The sequence below is a fragment of the Cetorhinus maximus genome, chromosome 17, assembly GCF_964194155.1.
Source record: "Cetorhinus maximus chromosome 17, sCetMax3.hap1.1, whole genome shotgun sequence".
NCBI lineage: Eukaryota > Metazoa > Chordata > Chondrichthyes > Lamniformes > Cetorhinidae > Cetorhinus > Cetorhinus maximus.
In genome coordinates this window covers 22464831-22484519 of record NC_135895.1, presented here as the reverse complement: position 1 = coordinate 22484519, position 19689 = coordinate 22464831, and the positions used below count along the sequence as shown (strand labels likewise).

The window sequence follows — 19689 nt, the reverse complement described above, 5'->3', positions numbered from 1 at the left end:
AAATTTTATAAATGTTTGATTAAAAGTGATGGACATGTCCCAAGTGTCACAGGAGGGGGGATGTCAGGGAAAGTTTATTTTTGCCCCTTCACCATTTTTAAATTTGGCGCTGATCTCCCTGAGGCAGCACTTAGCCTCAGGGAGATCAGTGCGCTCTTTTGTGTGCATAGGGAGCGCATAGCGCTTCCTGATGGACATGTAAAATGGTGGCACGCCCCCAATTGGGGGCGCCGATCGGAGGCACGCCCACACACGCCTGCTCCTGCACTCCCCCCCTCCCCAACGGAGGGGGGGAATTCTTCCTTAGAGGTTAGTGTGGTCCCACTTTTCTTGCTATTACTTTGCTCTCACCCACACTCACAGTAGTCCTGTCAGCAATTTTCACTACGATCACAAAATCAGGGTAAGTTGAGGGCCAATTTTCCAAGTTCACCAGTAAGAAACCTCTTGTGCTGGTAATGCTTATTGGGAAGGCCCAAGCATGCTGCATTAGTGATGGAAAACCAAGGACAGTGCAGTCCTGATTTCCTAATATGCATCCATGTAATTCTATTCTAATAGACTCCGACTGGTATTCAATAAGTGCAGGGAACCATTCGGTCTGAATAAATGCTTAAATTAGTCAGGTAATAATTTTATTTCTAGATGCTCTGGCATATTCTATCAAAGAATAACAAAAGCAACATAATAGAGTGCTTGGACTGTAATTGCCCCATCAGAGGGGTATCTCACGTTGAGTTAATAATCTGCAAGTATCACGCATATCAGGAGTAACGTGAGTGACTGGGCATGGGAAATCTGATTGAGGCATTAATTGCTCCAAGTAAAGTGAAGGATATTTTGCAGAGAGGTCCTCAGCGTACATCACCATCTCAGAAAATCAGCCCTATTTTATGAGGTATCTTGGTCATGATACCAAGGGGCACATTATTTGTTTTGTAGATGCAGGTTACTGTTCTGAATGTAAATACCTTTAACAACCCAATTTGGTTGCATTCTGTTATTGATGCTCGACATAGGGTTGTGTTTTTTGAAAAGTTGCGTTTATAATTTTTAAAATGTTTACCTCTCTGTGGAACAAAGCTGCAGTTTCTGAAAAGCATTTCTATCACATAGTTTGCTCATAAATATGCGATAGGATCTTAAGGTCATCAGAAATAGGAGCAGGAATAGGCCATTTGGCCCATCCAACCTGCACCACCATTCAGGAAGATCATGGCTGATCTGATCGTGGCCTTAACTCCACTTTCCTGCCTGCTCCCCAAAACGCTTGGCTTCCTTATCGATCAAAAGTCTGTCTAACTCAGCACTGAACACATTCAGTGATGTTAGGAATCAACCACATTGTTGTGAGCTAGTCATATCACATACAGGTCAAACTGGGTAACTATGGCAGATTCCTCCCCCCGCCCACCTCCCCAAAGGGTATTGGTAAAGCAAATGGGTTTTTGTGACAGTCTAGTAGTTTCATGGTCATCGTGATTGATATTAGCCTTTTATTGCAAATTTTATTTGATCATTTGAATTTAAATTCCCCAGCTGCAATGGGATTTGAATTCATCTTTCCAGGTCATTAGTGTGGGTCTTTGGATCACTAGCCCAGTAACATAGACACTGTACCTCTCCACTGTGAGGTTGAATAAATTGATACACACCTTACTTTCAGAATCAAAAAATGTCTTATTTTTAACCTTGTACAAATGCTGCTATAAGTTCTTCAGAGGTGTAAAGCACCATATTTCTCATTTTCCAAATACTGTGCCTTCAGAATGCTGCACAGATGCTGGCTATCAGAAGTAAATAACAGCATAAAAATGCAATCAGAACTGTATTTGATTAATGATGTTTTATTTAAGTTTCAGTTAAAACCTAAATGTAATCATAGACATCAGAACACTTAGCCAACCTCAAAACAGCACATGATATCAGCTTCCAATTATGTGGCTTGCATATAAATTAAGTTGCATCAAATGTTTATATGTGTAACCTCTAACACCTTTGTTATTCATAAAGTATCGTTTTTTTTTCTTTTTTCTGCCTCATCCAACAGATCGCTTGGCGGAGAATTTTCTCCCCGTCAGGAGGGTTGTGTGGGGGCGGGCATGGGTGTGCGCACAGCCAATCGCCGCCCGCGCCCGCCATTTTATGTGGGTGGGCCAATTAAGGCCCGCCTAGCGTGACATATGCCCGGAAGTGCTGAGCACCCCGTGCGCCTTGAGCCTGAGTCGGGGCATGCGCACGAAAGAGCGCAGAAATCTCTCTGAGGCACAGCGCTGCCTCAGGGAGATTAGTTTAAGTTTTAAAAATTTTAATAAAGGAAAAAGAAAATTTTTAGGACATGACCCCTCATGTGAAACTGTCACATGAGCTGGGACATGTCTATGAATTTTATTTTAAAATTTTTCAAACCTTTTAAAACCTTCATGAAACCTCATCCCGCCCATGGATGAGGTTCCATGAAAAATGCGAAGGCGCCTGGGCTCTTCGCCTGCCCGCCAACCTTGAGGTTGGACGGGCAGCTCAGTTTATTGTTTTAATTGTTAGTTAACTGGCTTTAATAGGCCTTTGACAGTTCGGTGGGCGCGCACCCGAGTCGGCTGCACGCCCGCCGAACTGAAAATCTGAATGACGCGCGGTGACGTCGGGACGCACGCCTGACGTCACCGTGCGTCATTTTGCGCCTTGGTAAGTGGCCCTGCCCCCGCACGCTGTGCCAAAGATTCTGCCCATGGTTTCAGATGGGGTGGGGAATCTATATCTTGTTACACACAAGAGATCACAATTGTGTTGGATGCGCCAGATGTCTTTACGAATGTGCCCTCAAATTTTTTTGTGGCATGTGCAGGCAATTTATTTAAGTGCATGTCCCCTTTAAATTTTTTGCTTTTCCTGAGGACAAGTGGTAATTTAAAGCAGTTGACTTATGCACTGACTGAACAGAGACTTTCAGGCTGCTGTCATTTATTTGTATGTTTGTATGACACAGGTACATATGCACTTTTGCTGGAGATGCAATAAAGAGAGGAAGACAGAAAGAGACAAATAGTATTTCACGTGGAATAATTTATCAACAATTTGCAAATAGTTATTTCAAAGTTGCTCATAAAAATAATTATCCCATCTATGAAGTTTTAAAGATGTCCTGCGGTTTAATTTTATTCATTCCTAACTGAAAGAGATACATTAACTTAAAATAGTTGAACATTGGATTGAGTCAATCCCCTAACCATAGTAATGTAGGGCATAAAACATCATTTAGATTTGCTTTATGATTAAACAATTGAGCTTAAATTAGTAAGCTTTTAGCATGATTAGTTTTGTAAATAAATGTTTTTGACCTGCAATACAATCCAAATTGGGAGGATACTTGACACGTGTACAGGGACCAATAATGCAACGGAAGCGCGTAACGCACTGTGGGTATTTGAGCCCTGTTTCAGTCGGACACAGGGGCTAGAGATCTACTTCATATTCCATGTACAGTTCAGAGGACAATGCAGGCAAGATGCATTTTGTGCATTGAGCGCCTTTGCCTAGATCATGTGCAAGGCTGACAAAATCACAAGCTTCATGCTATTGAGATAGAACCCCATTTGCACCTGACCAGTGCTACAGATGCTCAGTTCTGTTTTGAAATGGAGGCTTAAAGGGAGACATTAGAACATAAGGTCATAAGAAATAGGAGCAGGCGAAGGCCATTTGGCCCATCAAGCCTGTTCCACCATTCAGTAAGATCATGGCTGATCTGATTGTGGTCTTAACTCCACTTGCCTGCCTGTCCCCCATAACCCTTAACTACCTTGCCAATCAAAAGCCTGTCTATCTTAGCCTTGAAAATATTCAATCACCCAACATCCACTGCTCTCTGTGGAAGAGATTTCCATACGTCAATGACCTTCTGAGAGATTAAATTTCTCCTCACCTCCATCTTATTTTTAACTCTGCCCCTAGTTCTAGATTCCCTCACAAGAGAAAACATCCTCCCAGCATCTATCTTATTAAGCTCCCTCAGAATCTTATATGTTTCGATAAGATCACCTCATTCTTCTAAACTCCAATGAATATAGGCCCAACTTGCTCAACCTTTCCTCATAAGACAGCCCCATCATCCCAGGAAACATCCAAGTGAACTTTCTCTGAACTGCTTCCAATGCAAGTCCTTCAGTAAGGAGACCAAAACTGTACACAGTACTCCAGGTGCAGTCTCACCAAAATTGGCAAAAGTATATTGCTGACTGGTCCTCCTCTGCACATAGGGTCATCCTTCCTACAGGACTTCCATCTGTATGGGCTTCAATGTTTAGTCTGTGAATTGGGCCATCCTTCCTGAAAACATTTAAACAAAAAGTAGACACAATTTTGAGAACATCTAGCGGTCCTTGAATAGCTGCTGGCATCTAACACCTCCGTCCCATGACCTTACCAGTTTCCCAGCACACCATGTGCTATATATATATTGAGAGCACTGTCTACTTATTTTCATTAGCTGAGCTCATGGGCTAAATATTACAGTGGTGGCGGGGGGTGGGAGGGGTTGCAGGGGGAGATCGGATTGCTCACTCTCCCAGAAGCAAAGTCAGCATGAAGCCAACCCGCTCCATGCCGGCCTGCCCCACAGCCATAAAGCGCTGTGGGCAGGCTAAACTAAGGCCAAGTGGTTCATCCAACCCTCACTGGGGAGGAAGTCCTGCCCTCAGGGGCTGTAGGCGTATCGGATTGGCTGGCAGCTCCATCAGTCACGGCAGCGCCAAGAGCACATTAGTGGGCACTACTGGCACTGCAAGAGGAGGAGGAGGAGGAAGACCCATGGATTCTGGAGCCAGGTCAGCCTGAGGTCTTGGGCAGGGAGGGTGTGGGCAGGTTAGGGAAGGGGAAGGCGGGGGGTGGTGGAATGGCAGGTTTAAGGCTGCGGGTGGGGAGGAAGAAAGAGGGAGGTCCTATCTTCTCCAGCTGCCGTTTGCTAGTCGGGGTGGTGGACCCCAAAATGGAACCCCCATTCCTTCCCGCACTTTGAAGAATTTAATTTAAAAATCAGACTGCCCACTCCCACCCGACTGTGCACACCAACCACTTTATGATGTGGGCAGCATACTATCAGGGTTATTTGGCTTGGTAACAAGCCTAATTGAGCCTTGATTATCTATTTAACTATGCCAAATGGGCTACCAAATTCAGCACCTGCTCACCTCGTCCGCTCCCCCCCCGTATTATTGGGGTAAGCTGGGGGGTGGGGAGGATGGTGGTGTGGTTGGCACCCGCCCTATTCAATGTACCCACTCACCAGAAACACACCCAGCAGGAGCATGTAAAACACAGCCCAGTGTTGTAGGATGAAGCCAGCTGCAGCTCCATAGGTGTGCCCAGCACTTGGTGCTCATTATTCATCCCATAGAAGTATAGGCAAACCAATGTACACTAAAATGGTACATCTGTGATTATTAAGGAAACATCACTGGTGACTAAACAGAACTAAAGTAATAAATGGTCATAAGATAACAAAGAATGTTAAAGGAAGTGTCAGGTATAACAACAACTTATATTTGTATAGTGTCTTTAACATAATGAAAGTTCCAAGGTGCTTCACAGGAGCATTGTAAATCAAAGTATGGCACTGAGCCACAAGATAAAAGCTCGGTCTAAGAGGTAGGTTTTAAGGAGTGCCTTAAGAAGGAAAGTGAGGTAGAGAGGCAGAGAGGTGTAGGGAGGGTATTTCAGAGCTTGGGGCCCAGGCAGCTGAAGGCATGGCCACCAATGGTGGAACAATTATAATTGGGAATGCATAAAAGGCCAGAATTAGAGCAACGATGATATCTCGGAGGGTTGTGGGGCTAGAGGGCATTACAGAGATAGGGAGGAGCAAGATTATGGAGGGATTTGGAAACAAGGATGAGAACTTTAAAGTCAAGACTGGGAGCCAAAGTGGGTCAGCAAGCACAGGGGTGATAGGTGAACAGGACTTGTTGAGAGTTATGATACGGGCAGCAAAGCTTTGGATGACCTCAAGTTTACAGAGGTTAGAATGTGAGAGACCAGCCAGGGTGAGTTGGAATAGTCGAGTCTAGAGATAATGAAAGCATGAATGGGGGTTTCAACAACAGATGAGCTGAGGCAAGGTTTTTCTATAAACATACCAAGCAAGTAAAGAAGGAAAGTCCAAAGGATGGCATAATATTAAGTAATCAAGGAACAGGGAATGCGCAAAATGAATTTTTCTGCTCTGTGTTCATGAGGGAGACCATAGGTATTCTCCCAATTCTGAAATTGAATTTCAGGAAGAGGGAGAGAGAATGGGGAACAGAAAAAGTATAAAAAGGAATAGAAATTTCAGATAAAGCAGGTGCTGATAGTTTGATCGAGTTAAAGGATGACCAGGGCTGTGTGTACTTCATCCAGGGGTATTTAAAGAAATGGCCAGTGAAGTTGATCGCATCCATGCCATTATCCTTAGGGAATCATTAGAAATGGAAGTGGTGCTCGAGGTTTAACTGATATAGCATCAGCCTTTAAAAAGAGGAAAGAAGAAAATCCAGAAAATTACAGGCAAGATGACAAACCTGGCGAACAATGGAAATTCTGTGGACATGATGACTTATATTTCAGCAAAGCTTTTAGTGCTGTGCCACACAAGCAATGATTCCATGCAGTAGGAAGGCATGGAATAGATGGCAATTTGCTGAGGCAGTTTGAAGAGAGGCTAAATCCAAGGAAGCAGAAGGATTGTGTGCATGGAGATGCTTTGATTGCTGTATACAAAGTATTTAGATGATTTGGAACTGGGGCACAAAGCAAGGGGCTGGATTTTTCTTGGGGTGGGGAGATGGGGTAGGAGTCCCAGGAAAATAAGGGAGAGCCACGTCAGAGAAACTTCCCAATGCATCCCCACCTCCAGGAAGGTTTCCCAGAGACAGGTGGGGAACCAGGTTGGCTTCCCACTCCATGAAAATAGAGTGAATTAGGGAAATCAAGACCCCACTTGTTGAATGTGGGTATGATTATGTTTTCTGTATGCATTACCAGAGGGGAAATGATGCAAAGTATCATGTGATTCAGTCTCAGCCTCAGTCTGCTTTGAGGAAGCAAACTGATCGGACATATGTATAAGTTCTCCAACTTTATACTGCCGCTATGAACTTTTCAGTTCCTTAATAAATGAACATACGTAGTTGAATGTTAGCCAACTGCTTATACATGATTGGTGCCTTGATGTTTATTTGTTAGGAAGCACAAGGAAAAGAAGAACACAACACCACTTAGGTGTCAGTTTGCGATGGCAATGGTATTTTCTGTCCAGTGGAGTTACACCCCCATCTGTACCCGTCGTGTGCAGGGGCCAGAGACTGCCAGCTAATTGAGGTGACCACCTGGCAGCAGGCCGGTGGCCATAGGAGCCAGAGGTTCCATGCCCCAAAAATGGGGCCGTGGTTTTGAAAGGCCAAAACCACATCCATCACAATTCATGTGGAGGATTTTCCCTTCCGCTCTGATAACCTACCAGCTTTGGGCCTCTTTTTTGCTGAGCTCACTGCAGGCAACCAAAGAAGCCTCCAATTTGAGGCACCCTCTCACTTACCTGCCTGCCTCAGCAGCCCCCACCTCTCCAAGAGGACCTGACATTGCAGCGGGCCTTCTGATTGGGCCCCTAGCCCTCGGGAAACCACCCATCATCCTTAATAGGATGGCAGGCACAAAGGGGCCAGTTAGGAGGCCACCTTCCAGAAGGTTGCATTGACGGGTGCACTGACAACTTCAGTGAACCGGGTCCTTACGCCTGCCAGAAAATCCAGCCCCAAAACTCTAAATTTGCATATCACCCTAAATTTTAGTGGTGGGGAGGGCAACCAATCAATAAAAACCAGTCGATCTGGATAGGTGACTGATCAATGGCAAATGGCATTTAACATGAGCAAAAACAAGGTAATGGGATTAAGAAAGGAAAATAAACAACAGGAGAATAAATTAAATGGTTTCAGAATGCAAGACAACACACACAAGGGACCTGGGGCTTTGGCAGATATTTCAATAAAATCAACAGTGTAATGTTATTGTGCAAAAAAGAAAGTCAACCAGATCTAGGATATAAAGTCAGAGGGATAGGTTACAAATCCCAGCAGATGATAATGAACCTGTACAAGACACTGGCATAAACACAACTGGAATATTATGTTAAATGCTGGTCACTAAACTACAGCAAGGAATCTCAGGCATTGGAGGCAATGCAGAAAAGGGCAATTAAAACAAATTGCTTGATGCATCTAAAGCATGAGGAGGATTTGAAAAGCCTGAGATTGTTTGCTTTGGCGGCTCGAGAGAGATGGTTCAAATAATCAGGGTTCTTAAAAGAATAGATAAATTGAATTCTGATAATTTGCACAGTGTTGGCCCAAATTCTAAAAGCAAAGGACATTAGCTCAAGTCTGGAGAAAGGTATATACATTTGTAATTCAACTATTTTGCACTGAGGGTGATGAATGTATGAAATAAAATGCCCAGGGAGTTAAAGGGGGCAGGTAATGTGGAAAAATTAAGAAGGAATTGGATAAGGATACACAATTGAGAGCCATTAGTTTTTTGAAAGCGTCAGGTGAACTGTGGAGTATTTTTTAGTCATGTGCTTTCCTATATTTCTATGACTTCCCTGTTTATTTCAATGCCTTTTTATAAGTGGTGATCATGCATTTGAAGCACATCAGGTACTATTTCACAATGCTGCATTTACGAATAGCTTAGAATATAACATACAATAAATGGATTGTAACAGGACAACACTTAAGTAAATCTCAGGGTTTTTAGATAGAAGCAAGGGCTTGGTTCATTATTCAGCATCCTCAGTAAGGATCTTTTTTTTTTGCCAACAGCCAAAATGGTGTACCTGAAAATACGTATTATAAACAAATCAAAGTAACTGTATACACAACGCTAAATTAACCCGTGTCCTTACAGGTGTGCAGTGCTGTTCAGAATCAGGACTTCACATTAATTGATGACTACTGCACTGGATTGAAAGCGCTGTTGTATTTAAAAAGCATTGAAGAGCTGCAAAAATGGGATGGACAGAGCCCACCAACAATGTCTCACCAGAAAGGAAAACCTGTGCCTAAAATTGCTGGATTAATTGGACAGGTATGATCTTTCTCCATCCTTTCTTCCTTTCTCTCTCTTTCTCTCTGTCTTTGGCTCCACCTCTTTTGTAAATCTTTAATATAAATGAACCAGATTTTTATACATTGGTTCCGTGGTAGATAGGGAAGTTAATGTAGAGGGAAACACCGTTAACTACAGGGACCAAGATAGTGTGTAAGTTCTAATTCGCCACTAGTTCACTTCCAGATTCCCCATGCACCTGTGTTAACTGTAATTATTTAGGGTTTTGTCAAAATGTTCAGCCTTATTATTGTGCTACCATATTCATATATGCACTTTAATGCAAAGAGTCTTCATGTTACAATAATTTAATATTTATTGACTAACTTTAACAATTCTGAAGAATATACATGCTAATATGACCATTGAAATTCCATTGAATGCTATTTTTGTCATACTAGTTAAAAAGTTTGTGAATAACTTAATAAAACGAAGCAGAAAGGAATCTTACTAACTGCTGCACTAAAAAATTAGCATTAATTGGAGTTTCAACCCATTAGTGTCAAGCATATATTAAACAGAGATTACCCAGTGGCTGGAAGCAACAAGGCAATAACTTAACTTGGCTCTGTGAATGTTAGTATATAAAGCCTTAACATGTTTGTAGGCAACTCCTTCTATTTACAGTAAACATGTTTGAGCTTATGTCAAAATAGTGGAGAATGAAATTGCACATGAATGTATTAATAGTTATTATTGCTCAATTTTTTCCAGTGTAGTTTTAGGGTTAGAATGATATGAATTGGAAGTACAAACCTTGAGCCAGTAATGAATATCATCCAGTTCCTAATATGTTAAGAGCCTTGAACGTACTCTTACGCAATGTTCATTTTTAATACTACCCAATGTATAGTTACCTAATGTTTACGTGTTTCAGAGGTTTTGTTGGTGGACCTCTTGGCCCAAAAATGTCAGTTTTTCCAGTGGATCTCACAGTAACATCAGTCCAACACCAGAATAAGGAACTGGGCTGCGACACAAAAACGCCAGATTCTAGCTTTGTGTCAAAAATTCTGAATGACCTTCTGAATGCAGCCTCAGCCTGCTGCAGTAGCGTTGGAGCAGGACTAGCTACAACAGGAGTTCCCAGTTTTCTGAACTCCAATGAGGCCCTTTATTGGCCATAGCATCAGGTGTACCAGGCATAAAAACAGCAGTTCAATTTCTAACCCAGCATTCTTGGATGGATTTGCACTCACTGTGTTCTTGCTATTAGTATTGCATTCTGCACTACAACCAAAAACAACAACCCTCCACTTATATTGCATCCTTAACATAGACAGGGGCACTTTAAAGAAGAGAAAAAGAAACACCGAGTACAAATAGAGGAGGGTATTTGGAGAGATGGCCAAATAGACATAGAAGAATAAGAAAGGAAGGAATGCATTATTATTACCACAACTTCTTGTTGAAGCTAAGTCAACCATAGCATTGAAGAGGAAATTGGTTAAACACTTGAAGAAAATCACAGAAGGATGCTGGAAAAGATTAATGATAAATGGGATTTTTAAAATTTGTCTTTGTGATGTGGGAAACACTGGAAGCACAATACCTATTATTGATCTCTCATTGCCCTGAGAACATTGGAGTCAACCATGTAGTGTGTGGCTGATATCATTTGTAGGCTAGACTGCTGAGATTGCATAGGTTCTTCCCTGAAGGACATAGAATGGTTACAGCTCAGAATAGCACAGAAGGAGGCCATTCAATCCGTCATGACATTAGTCATCCAGTTGGGCTTTGACAATAATCTGCCAGATTTTATGGTTATTTTATCTGGTACCGACCCAGAAAAGTACCAGATTTATTGAATTCAGTTTCAGAGCTTGCTATGGTGAGATTTAAATTAATGACCTCTAACTTGCTAGTCCACTGCCATGTACCACTACTCTCAGCTGCAGTGTGGAGTTGGCCAAATGACCTCATGCAATTCTGAAATTTCTATGATTCTGTGATGAGACCCATCAAGCTGATTTAAGAGGGTTACAGTAACATACATTTCTGGGCTGAGGATATTATTTTGTATTTATGGGTAGCTGGAGTGCCTTCATTCAGTGCTTTCATCTTCCTGATGGGTTTAATGAAAACATACTCAAATGGTCTATAATTCGATAATTAGTATTCAGTCTAAATGGCTTTTAGTATAGCCTCAACCACAGCTCCATCTTCAGATTTCTAATAGTCGCATTTCCAGCCTGGAACTCAAATTTAGACCATTTTAAAGATGCACAAAGTGCCAGTGTACTTGTGTTACCAAGCCTCTCACAGCCTGCCATTAAATTCTCAATAATTTTGTAAACTGAACCTTTTACCCTTAATCTCTTATGGTGGAGCAATTACAGCATACTTCCAGTCAGCCATGATTAATTATATTATTTTCAATGTTTATATTTATTTTTAATTTACAGAAGAATAAGTTATAAATGTAGTCATGATATGGTTTGGTCATTGTTTTGCCTAATTTAAAAACATACAAATCCCAGAGTCAGAAATTCACCATGCATGAAAAATAACATTAAAAAATGAATGACTATCTCAGTCATGCAAGATATACCTATCTACAGAAAGAAAATTACAATTCAATTGTTTTAGGTAACTGCTCTTTCTCAATTCAGTGTCTATTTTTTTATTATAATGTTAAAAATGGCTCTTTGTTGCAGGTATTGCACGTTTGAACAGCATGAGCTTGAATGTCGCCTTGTCTTGTCTAATTCTTCCAGAAACCGTTTATTAGTAGCTCACTGATGTTACTCCAGAGATTTGTTTGCAATTAATGTCCCAGAATGATTCTTCTGGCATTTGCCTGAAACACCACCCCTGTCTGTTTCAACAAAAGGCTTCAGCCAACATCACAGATGAGCTGTAGATGAAACATTCTGTTCACAAACTGCCAGAGACACACAGTGGATTTTCTGGGGAAAGGCTTGAACTGAATCAATGCTTCCAAATCACAGCCAGTAATGAATCTCTTAAAGATAATAATTGCAAGTTAACAACGTTCTTTTAAAATGTTATTGAATGTTGTTCACAAATAGAATCAAGCTAATTTTGGGATGCTTCAGGAGCTTGATTTGAATGTGCCAACTAGAAACTCTAAATCAGGGCATGCACAAATATTGCCCACAATCTGTGTAGATTGGGATGTCACAATTCACAATTTATTGTGAAATAAAAACAGGAAATGCTGGAAATACTCAGCAGGCCTGGCAGCATCTGTGGAGAGAGAAACAGAGTGAGATATGACTTCTTCAGACTTAATGCTCCAGCCCTACAACCTCAGCCAAAAGCCCTGTGTTCCTCTAATTTTGGCCTTTTGTGTGTGCTCAAATGTCCTCCAGCCCTTTATTAGCAGCTCTGAAATTCTTTCCCTGAACCACTTCACCTCTCTGCCTCCCTACTCCTTTGGGATTCTCATTACAACCTTGGTGACCTGATAATTCCTTTGGTAGCTCAGTGGAAAATTTTGTCTAATAACATTCCCGTGAAGAACCTTGTGATGCTTTAGTACATTAAAGCTGCTATATAAATGCAAGTTGTTTTTTATGTCAGAGGAATTTTCTTAATCGTTTTATTTTTTTTAATTGGACCATCAAGAGACACGGTGGGCTGAATGGCCTCTTTCTGCACCGTAACTTTTCGATGGTTCTAATATACATTCACATCTATATTTTATAAGGCAATGCATGTATAGATGTACACCCACAGGTATAATTTATGAAGGTTTCTGTGTTTGAATTGTGCAGAGCTTGTGGGAAGAACAAATTGATACATCAGGGTTTCTTGACAATAACGTTGTATTCTTAACTTGAACTGTTCCAGTAACTGCTGCAAGTGGAACACAAAGGGGAGTAATGAATATTGTTGAGAACCAGCACAGCAAAAAAAAAAGAACTGAGAATGATGCAGTTGAGAATGATTGAATACTGGCCATCAGTGTTCACTCATACAAAAGACAATTATAATGTATTCAGTTGGCCTTTAAACATCCTCACAAGCTTTCTGTTAGCAAAATACTTTGCATTCAAGTAAGCTATGCATAAAGTTATAAAACTGCGTTGCTGCCTGAACCAAAACAGTGTTTTCTCATTCAGTGCATATTTACCATATTACAGAAGAGACGGCACGGAGTGCAAATCCAACTTCTCACCAACTTCAAAGAAAGTACCATGGTGGCTACTGACTTGAATCTATACACTACATCAATGACACAGAAGCTGGGGGACAGAAAAATGCTCTGTTTCTAACATTCTAATCACATCCTTTTCCCTGTATAGACCTGTTTTAGCAAATGCTAGCAGGGAGTGCCTGGTGCAACTGCAACTTGTTTAACCAATGCATTTTATTTCCTATATGCCCTTTTTTCACTTGTTAGAGAAGCGCCATAGCCCCAGGAACAACAATCTGGGCCCTCATCTTCGTGTTTAAAAGGCAGTGGCTCCTGGGTCAACACATTTTCAAGACTGGGATGTGCAGTTTTTCTTTGGTTAAGGGTGTTGAGGAATATGAAGGGGGTGAGGAGAGTCAGATACAAATTAGTCATGATCTAACTGAATGGCAGAACATGCCTGAGGGGCTGAATAGTCTACTCCTTTTCCTATGTACTAGCCTAGAGATACACACCAGTGGGTTTTAGTGAGTTGCATGAAGCACAGATGCTTAATATCATTTCGCTGCCTCTTCTGCTCTGACTTGAGGCTTGTGGTTACTTACCTTTCAGAGATACAAATTCTTTCCACAATTATGTTCTTGAGCGTATCACTACTATTTAATAACTCTTTATGGGACATATTGTAGAATATCCCTCGCATAGATGTTGTTTGTCGCATAGCTGTTGTTTGAGCATTGTTCAATTTGTTCATTTGCTCCATGTTCACACCTTTCTGACCACCATTTAACCCTCAACCAATGCCACCAAAACAGTTTATCTGGTTGTTAATAATAAAAACAGAAAATGCTGGAAATTCACAGCAGGTCTGGCAGCATCTGTGAAGAGAAACAAAGTTAACAACTCAGGAACCGTTAACTCTGTTTTCTATCTCCGTGGACACTGCCAGACCTACTGAGTATTTCCAACATTTACTGTCAGTATTTCAGATTCCCAGCAACTGCAGTATTTTGCTGCTGTTCTCTGCTTAAAACAAAAGCAGAAGCCTTAATCGTATTCAATTAAACTAAATCCTAACCCTGTTTTTGGATTGTGTACAAGAATATCATATTTTACAATTACAACAGTGTCTTAACACGTCAAAAAAAAAGTTCTATATTGGCCGTAAAGTACATTGAGACATCCTGATGCTGTGGAAGGGGGTTTATAAGTGCATGTCTTTATTTCTTAACCACTGTTTGCTGAGGTGGGCAATAACAAGAAGTACCTTGGCTCAGATTTTGCAGTATTAGTGAAACTGTCAGCATTTGTGACTGGCAACAACTTCTGGAGTCCACACATGCGCAGTTAAACATGGAAATCCAGAAAATGCAGTCAGTAATTCTACACTTCTCCATAGGGTTTACTGTTGAAGTATCCCCCGCGCCAACCGTGAGGTTGGACTGGCAGCGTAAATTTGAAACTAATTAGTTCCTTAATAGCCTTAATAGGCCTTTTAATTATCGGTGGGCGCGCAGCCGACTCCAGCGCGTGCCCGCCGAACGAAACATCGCGAGACACATGCCCAATGTCATCGCACGTCATTTTACATGCCGGCATGTTGGGCCCGCCCCCACACGCCGACTGTAAAATCCTGGCCATAGCCTTCCTATAAAAACTCGTTAAAAAGTTACATCTTTTTGAATGAAGTGTAATTGGATTTTTGATGTCAGACTAAGTTGATAATTATTGCTATAAACCTTTCCGGCCCTGAAAATGTAATTTTATGTTTGTGATATATTACGATTTTTTAAATTCCACATATTTTAATTTTTTTTTGAAGTTTGTTTATGCTATTTCAGATTCTACTTTTATCCTGTGTGTATTTTCCAATCACTTATTGTGCTCTCTACAAAATCGAATTAAAAGTGAGGGATAATCAGTGCATTTTACTTCCAGGCTCACTGGGCAGGATTTTACGTGGGGCCCGCTCGCTGACATGTTAAATGATGCGCGGTGACGTCAGGGGCTGAACTCCTGATGTCACCCTGCCCCATTTAAATTTTCAGGAAGGCGGGAGCGCAGCAAAATCAGCTGCGGGCCCGCTGACCTGTCAATGGCCAATTGAGGCCATTGACAGGGTCAATTAAGTAATTAAAGGACCTGCCGTCCAACCTTAAGATTGGCGGGCAGGCCAGGAGCCCGGCGGGAACTAGAAAAAGCATGAAGCCTCATCCACGGGCGGGATGGATTTCAAGTAGGCTTTAAAAAATTTTAATAAAGGTTTTGTAAAAACTATGGACATGTTCCAACTCATGTGACATTGTCACATGAGGGGAAATGTTAGGGAAATTTTATTTTTCTATTTATATCATTTCACATTTACAGCCGATCTCCCTGAGGCTGCACTTAGCGAAAGAACGCACTCTCGATTTTGGGATTCCCCCCCCCCCATGGCCGCAAAGGAAGTGCATTGTGCAGATGCAGATGTCACGCTGGGCTGGCCTTAATTGGCCCGCCCACGTAAAATGGCAGCGCGCCTCCGATCGGGGGCGCCGATCGGAAGCGATCCTGTACGCGCCCACCCTTCAACTTCCCCCCCAATGGGGGGAAAATTCAGCCCACTGTCTGGGAGAATACTTTAATGTAATTGACTGTTTACCTTGCTTGATAGCATCAGCATTGCTGAATGTCTGGAGGTCCCCCTGACTTGACACCAGATTCAAATGAATGTTAGGAAAGGGGATGGCCATACTTCTGAAAATTGCTAAACCTAGTTATGGCTTCTCCGCATGCCACAAAATCGGACCATATTTCAAACAGGTACCCTATGTTACTGAGGAACCAAGCATCCAACTTATTCATCTTTGGTAAGTGGGGAACTTGTAATTCCTTCAATATCTGCAATACGCAATCACGTGCATAATAATTTCAGGGCAACAGATTTCACAAATTAATATTGCCTTCTGTTGATAAATGCCACAGAATGTTGCACAGGTCCTTCAGTTGTATTATGAGTAACGGGTGGCCTGTAATCTGCAAAACCACATCTTTGGAAAAAACTCTTTCCACTTCTCTTATTACATCATGTCGACACTGATTTTAATATATTCACCAGATAATTAAAACAGGATGTTTATCATCCATATAACATAGCAGTGAACTATAAGCTGATTTTTGACATGTCTCCTGACATTACTTGGAAGGAGCCTACGGCAAAAGCAGTGAATGCCATCATCACTTTTACCATGACATAATGCCAGTGTTGCTCATCAGTGGCTGGTCCAGAAGATGGTACATTTCAACTATGACTTAATTAGTAAAGCAAAGCTCCTCAGACATTGCTTCTTAATGATGTTAAAAGGTGGCTCTCTCACCAATAGTAGACATGCTGTTTTGGTTTGTAGTGGGCCCTGGTGGTCTTCTTCCTGAGGCCTCTGACTTCCCAAGTCTTTTACTGCTGCTCATCCTCATCCGCTTCCTCTAACATGGCTCAAGAATAGATTCACCCATGCGATCCTGAGAACTGAAACAGTTGAGTTGCTCTTCACGATCTGCACCATACAGGGCACCTGCTGAGTCTTCCCACTACCTTAACACCATCTTTATAGAGGATATCATGACAGCAATGTACACGGGAAGGGCAATGGGCTGGACTTTTGCTGCCAAGGTGGGTAGCTCGGATCAGAAAATTTCCTGGCTTGGTGAACCCACCTCATGAAAAGGAACCCTGACTTCCATGATTTCCATTCCGGGGGCGGGGGGGCCGTGCGGGTGCGAGGGCAGGATGGAGTTGGACCCATCGCCCCAGTTACAGATCAAAGGGGGCCATAAGGGCTGTCTAGTGCCTAGGCGGGTTGTTTAAAAGGCCCACTGCTGGGACTTTGTCCCAGTTGTTTTAAATATAAGACCATCTAGCCCACATCCTTCACATCCCATCAAACCCCCCACCCACTCCCCATGCCCCATCCATGCCAACTCATGCCCCCCACTCACCCCCATAACTCCTTATAGCCTCCATGCCAACTCATGTCCTGATACTAACTCATGAACTCAGCACTTAGTTCAAATGCCCTAGCCGAATTCAGGTTTCCCTCATGCCTGATTCACTCCCTGCCCTCCTTCCCTTACTGGTGAAAATTGGATCTGTCAGAAATGGGGGAGGAGCTTCCTGATCCCGGTCTGCCTGCCATTTATAAAGTCCACAGAACTTTCACGAGCCTGTGAAAACCCGGCCCAATATGTCTAAATTTGAATGTTAGCCTTTTGCTTAACAGGCAAAAAAAGTCATTAATGCTAGATATACGCAGCAGGTCTGCAGTTCTGAAGAATGGTTTCACTTTGGGCTTTGGACCTGTGGTTCCCACAGTTTTCCATGACTGGGGCTTCCCTCACCTCATGTCTGAGTCTGTTGTGGATTCATTTGTTAGAGATTGATGACTGTGATTAGTCACTAACTCTATTATATTGCATCATGTGAATCTGAGGCTGGGAGTAGGCAAACTAGGGCCTGAAATATCCCCCCGTTGCGGGGGGTTGGGTGGGGGCGGGCGGGAAGCCAATTGGCGCCCCCATTCGGGGACGTGCCACCATTTTACGTGGGCAGGCTAATTAAGGCCCACCCAGTGCGAAAGAGCGCAGAGATCTCCCTGAGGCATGGAGGTACCTCAGGGAGATTTGTTTCAGTGCTAAAGTTTTAAATAAAGGTTTTTAACACTTTTAAAACATGTCCCCTCATGTGACAGCATCACATGAGCTGGGACATGTCAAAGAATAAAAGTATAAATTTTTATTAGATTTTAAAACACTTCATGAAACCTCATCCCGCCCGTGGATGAGGTTTCATGAAAAATGCAAAGGCCGCCTGGGCTCTTCGCCAGCCACCAGCCTTAAGGTTGGATGGGCAGCTCATTAAATTGAATTGATTAGGTTTGAAATGGCCTTAATCTGCCTTTGACAGTTCAGCAGCTGCGCGCCCGCCAAACTGAAAATCTAAATGATGCGCGGTGACGTCAGGACACACGCCTGACATCACCACACGTCATTTTACGCATCGGTGAGCGGGCCCCGCTCCCGCTCACCGACAGGGAAATTCTTGCCTAGGTGACATAGGGAAGAATTTTCCCACCATCGGGGTTGGGGGGGAGTTCAGGAGCGGGTGCGTGCAGGCGCGCCTCCGATCAGCGCCCCCAATTGGGGGCGCGCTCTAAGCGCTGCCAAATTCAAAAATGTGAAATATAGAAAAATGAAATTTCCCTGACATGTCCCCTCATGTGACACTGTCACATGAGTTGGGACATGTCCATCACTTTTAATTAAACTTTTATTAAATTTTTAAAAACCTACATGAAACCTCATCCCGCCCGTGGGTGAGGCTTCGTGCTTTCTCTGAAGCCCGCCAGGGCTCCCGGTCCTTTAACTACTTCAATTAGTTTTTAAATGGTCTCAATTGGCCATTGACAGGTCGGCGGGCACACAGCTGATCTGGCTGCGCCCCCGCTGACCTGAAAATTGAAACGAAGTGGGGACTCCCGACGTCATCCCGCATCATTTTACGTGTCTGCGGGCAGGCCCCGCCCCGCCCCCAGCTCGCCGAACTCAATATCCTGCCCATTGTTTTTGTTCACCTGGTAATTCCTATGGTCCTATAAAACTGCAGCATGCATCTTGTCTCGGCAGGAGGTGATTGACTTGCTGTGTATTCCTGACATTTTATAGTTTTGTTTAAGGTTTCCAACATTTACAGGGCTTCTTTTTACTTTTAAAAAACATTGAAGCCTGTTCTTTTGTAACACGCATTAATCCGATTTAGTCTTTGGAGGTATTTAGGAGAAATGTCCAAAAATGCACGGGTAGACCTTAGCGCACACAAATAAATTCCTATACATTAATGCACATTTAGGATGTGCCCTATTTGTACTGCACAGACCAATTTCAGCTCCAAAATATTTTTTTGCAATCGGTCCTGTGGAGCTGGAAGGTAGCTAGAAATGTTTTGTCGTCAAGTTAAAAGATGGGAAAATTTGCTATTTTCAATGTCCTAAGACTGTGTTTTTCTTTGACGTTCTCCCCTTTTTCTTTTGCTGAAGGCACCACTTACACTGTGGTAATGTTCCAGGAGCAACAGCGATCATCCAAACCTTTGTTTAAGTGATTATTTTTCATCTAGAGCCCTGTCAATTAGTGCTGGTGGGATTTTTTTTATAACATTATGGGCCATAATAACCACCTGCTTTCCATCTACTCCTGTTTCCATACAATTGGCAGGAATGAAAAGTCTGGTTAATTGTTTCTTCCCTAATTTAGGAGTGTCGGCACAGATTGTCATGTCCCCATTGCAGCCCCAGTGGGCTTAGAAAATTTCTCTTTTGACTGTTTCATCTTAATATCAAAAATGCACACTTATTTCTCTCGACTGAATTCTACTTTCCACCCCTTTGTAACCTGTCCTTGCTGGCTTAATC

General features: G+C 42.5%; 1 protein-coding gene across 1 annotated transcript in view; it reads left to right on the top strand.

Moving 5' to 3' along the window:
- Positions 1-19689, top strand: part of LOC144692241 (dihydropyrimidine dehydrogenase [NADP(+)]-like) — an 812799-nt gene that overhangs the window by 711477 nt on the left and 81633 nt on the right. The window contains exon 20 of the mRNA XM_078560835.1: positions 8941-9120. Coding sequence (XP_078416961.1) covers positions 8941-9120 — 180 coding nt within the window. The remainder of the gene's footprint in view (positions 1-8940; positions 9121-19689) is intronic.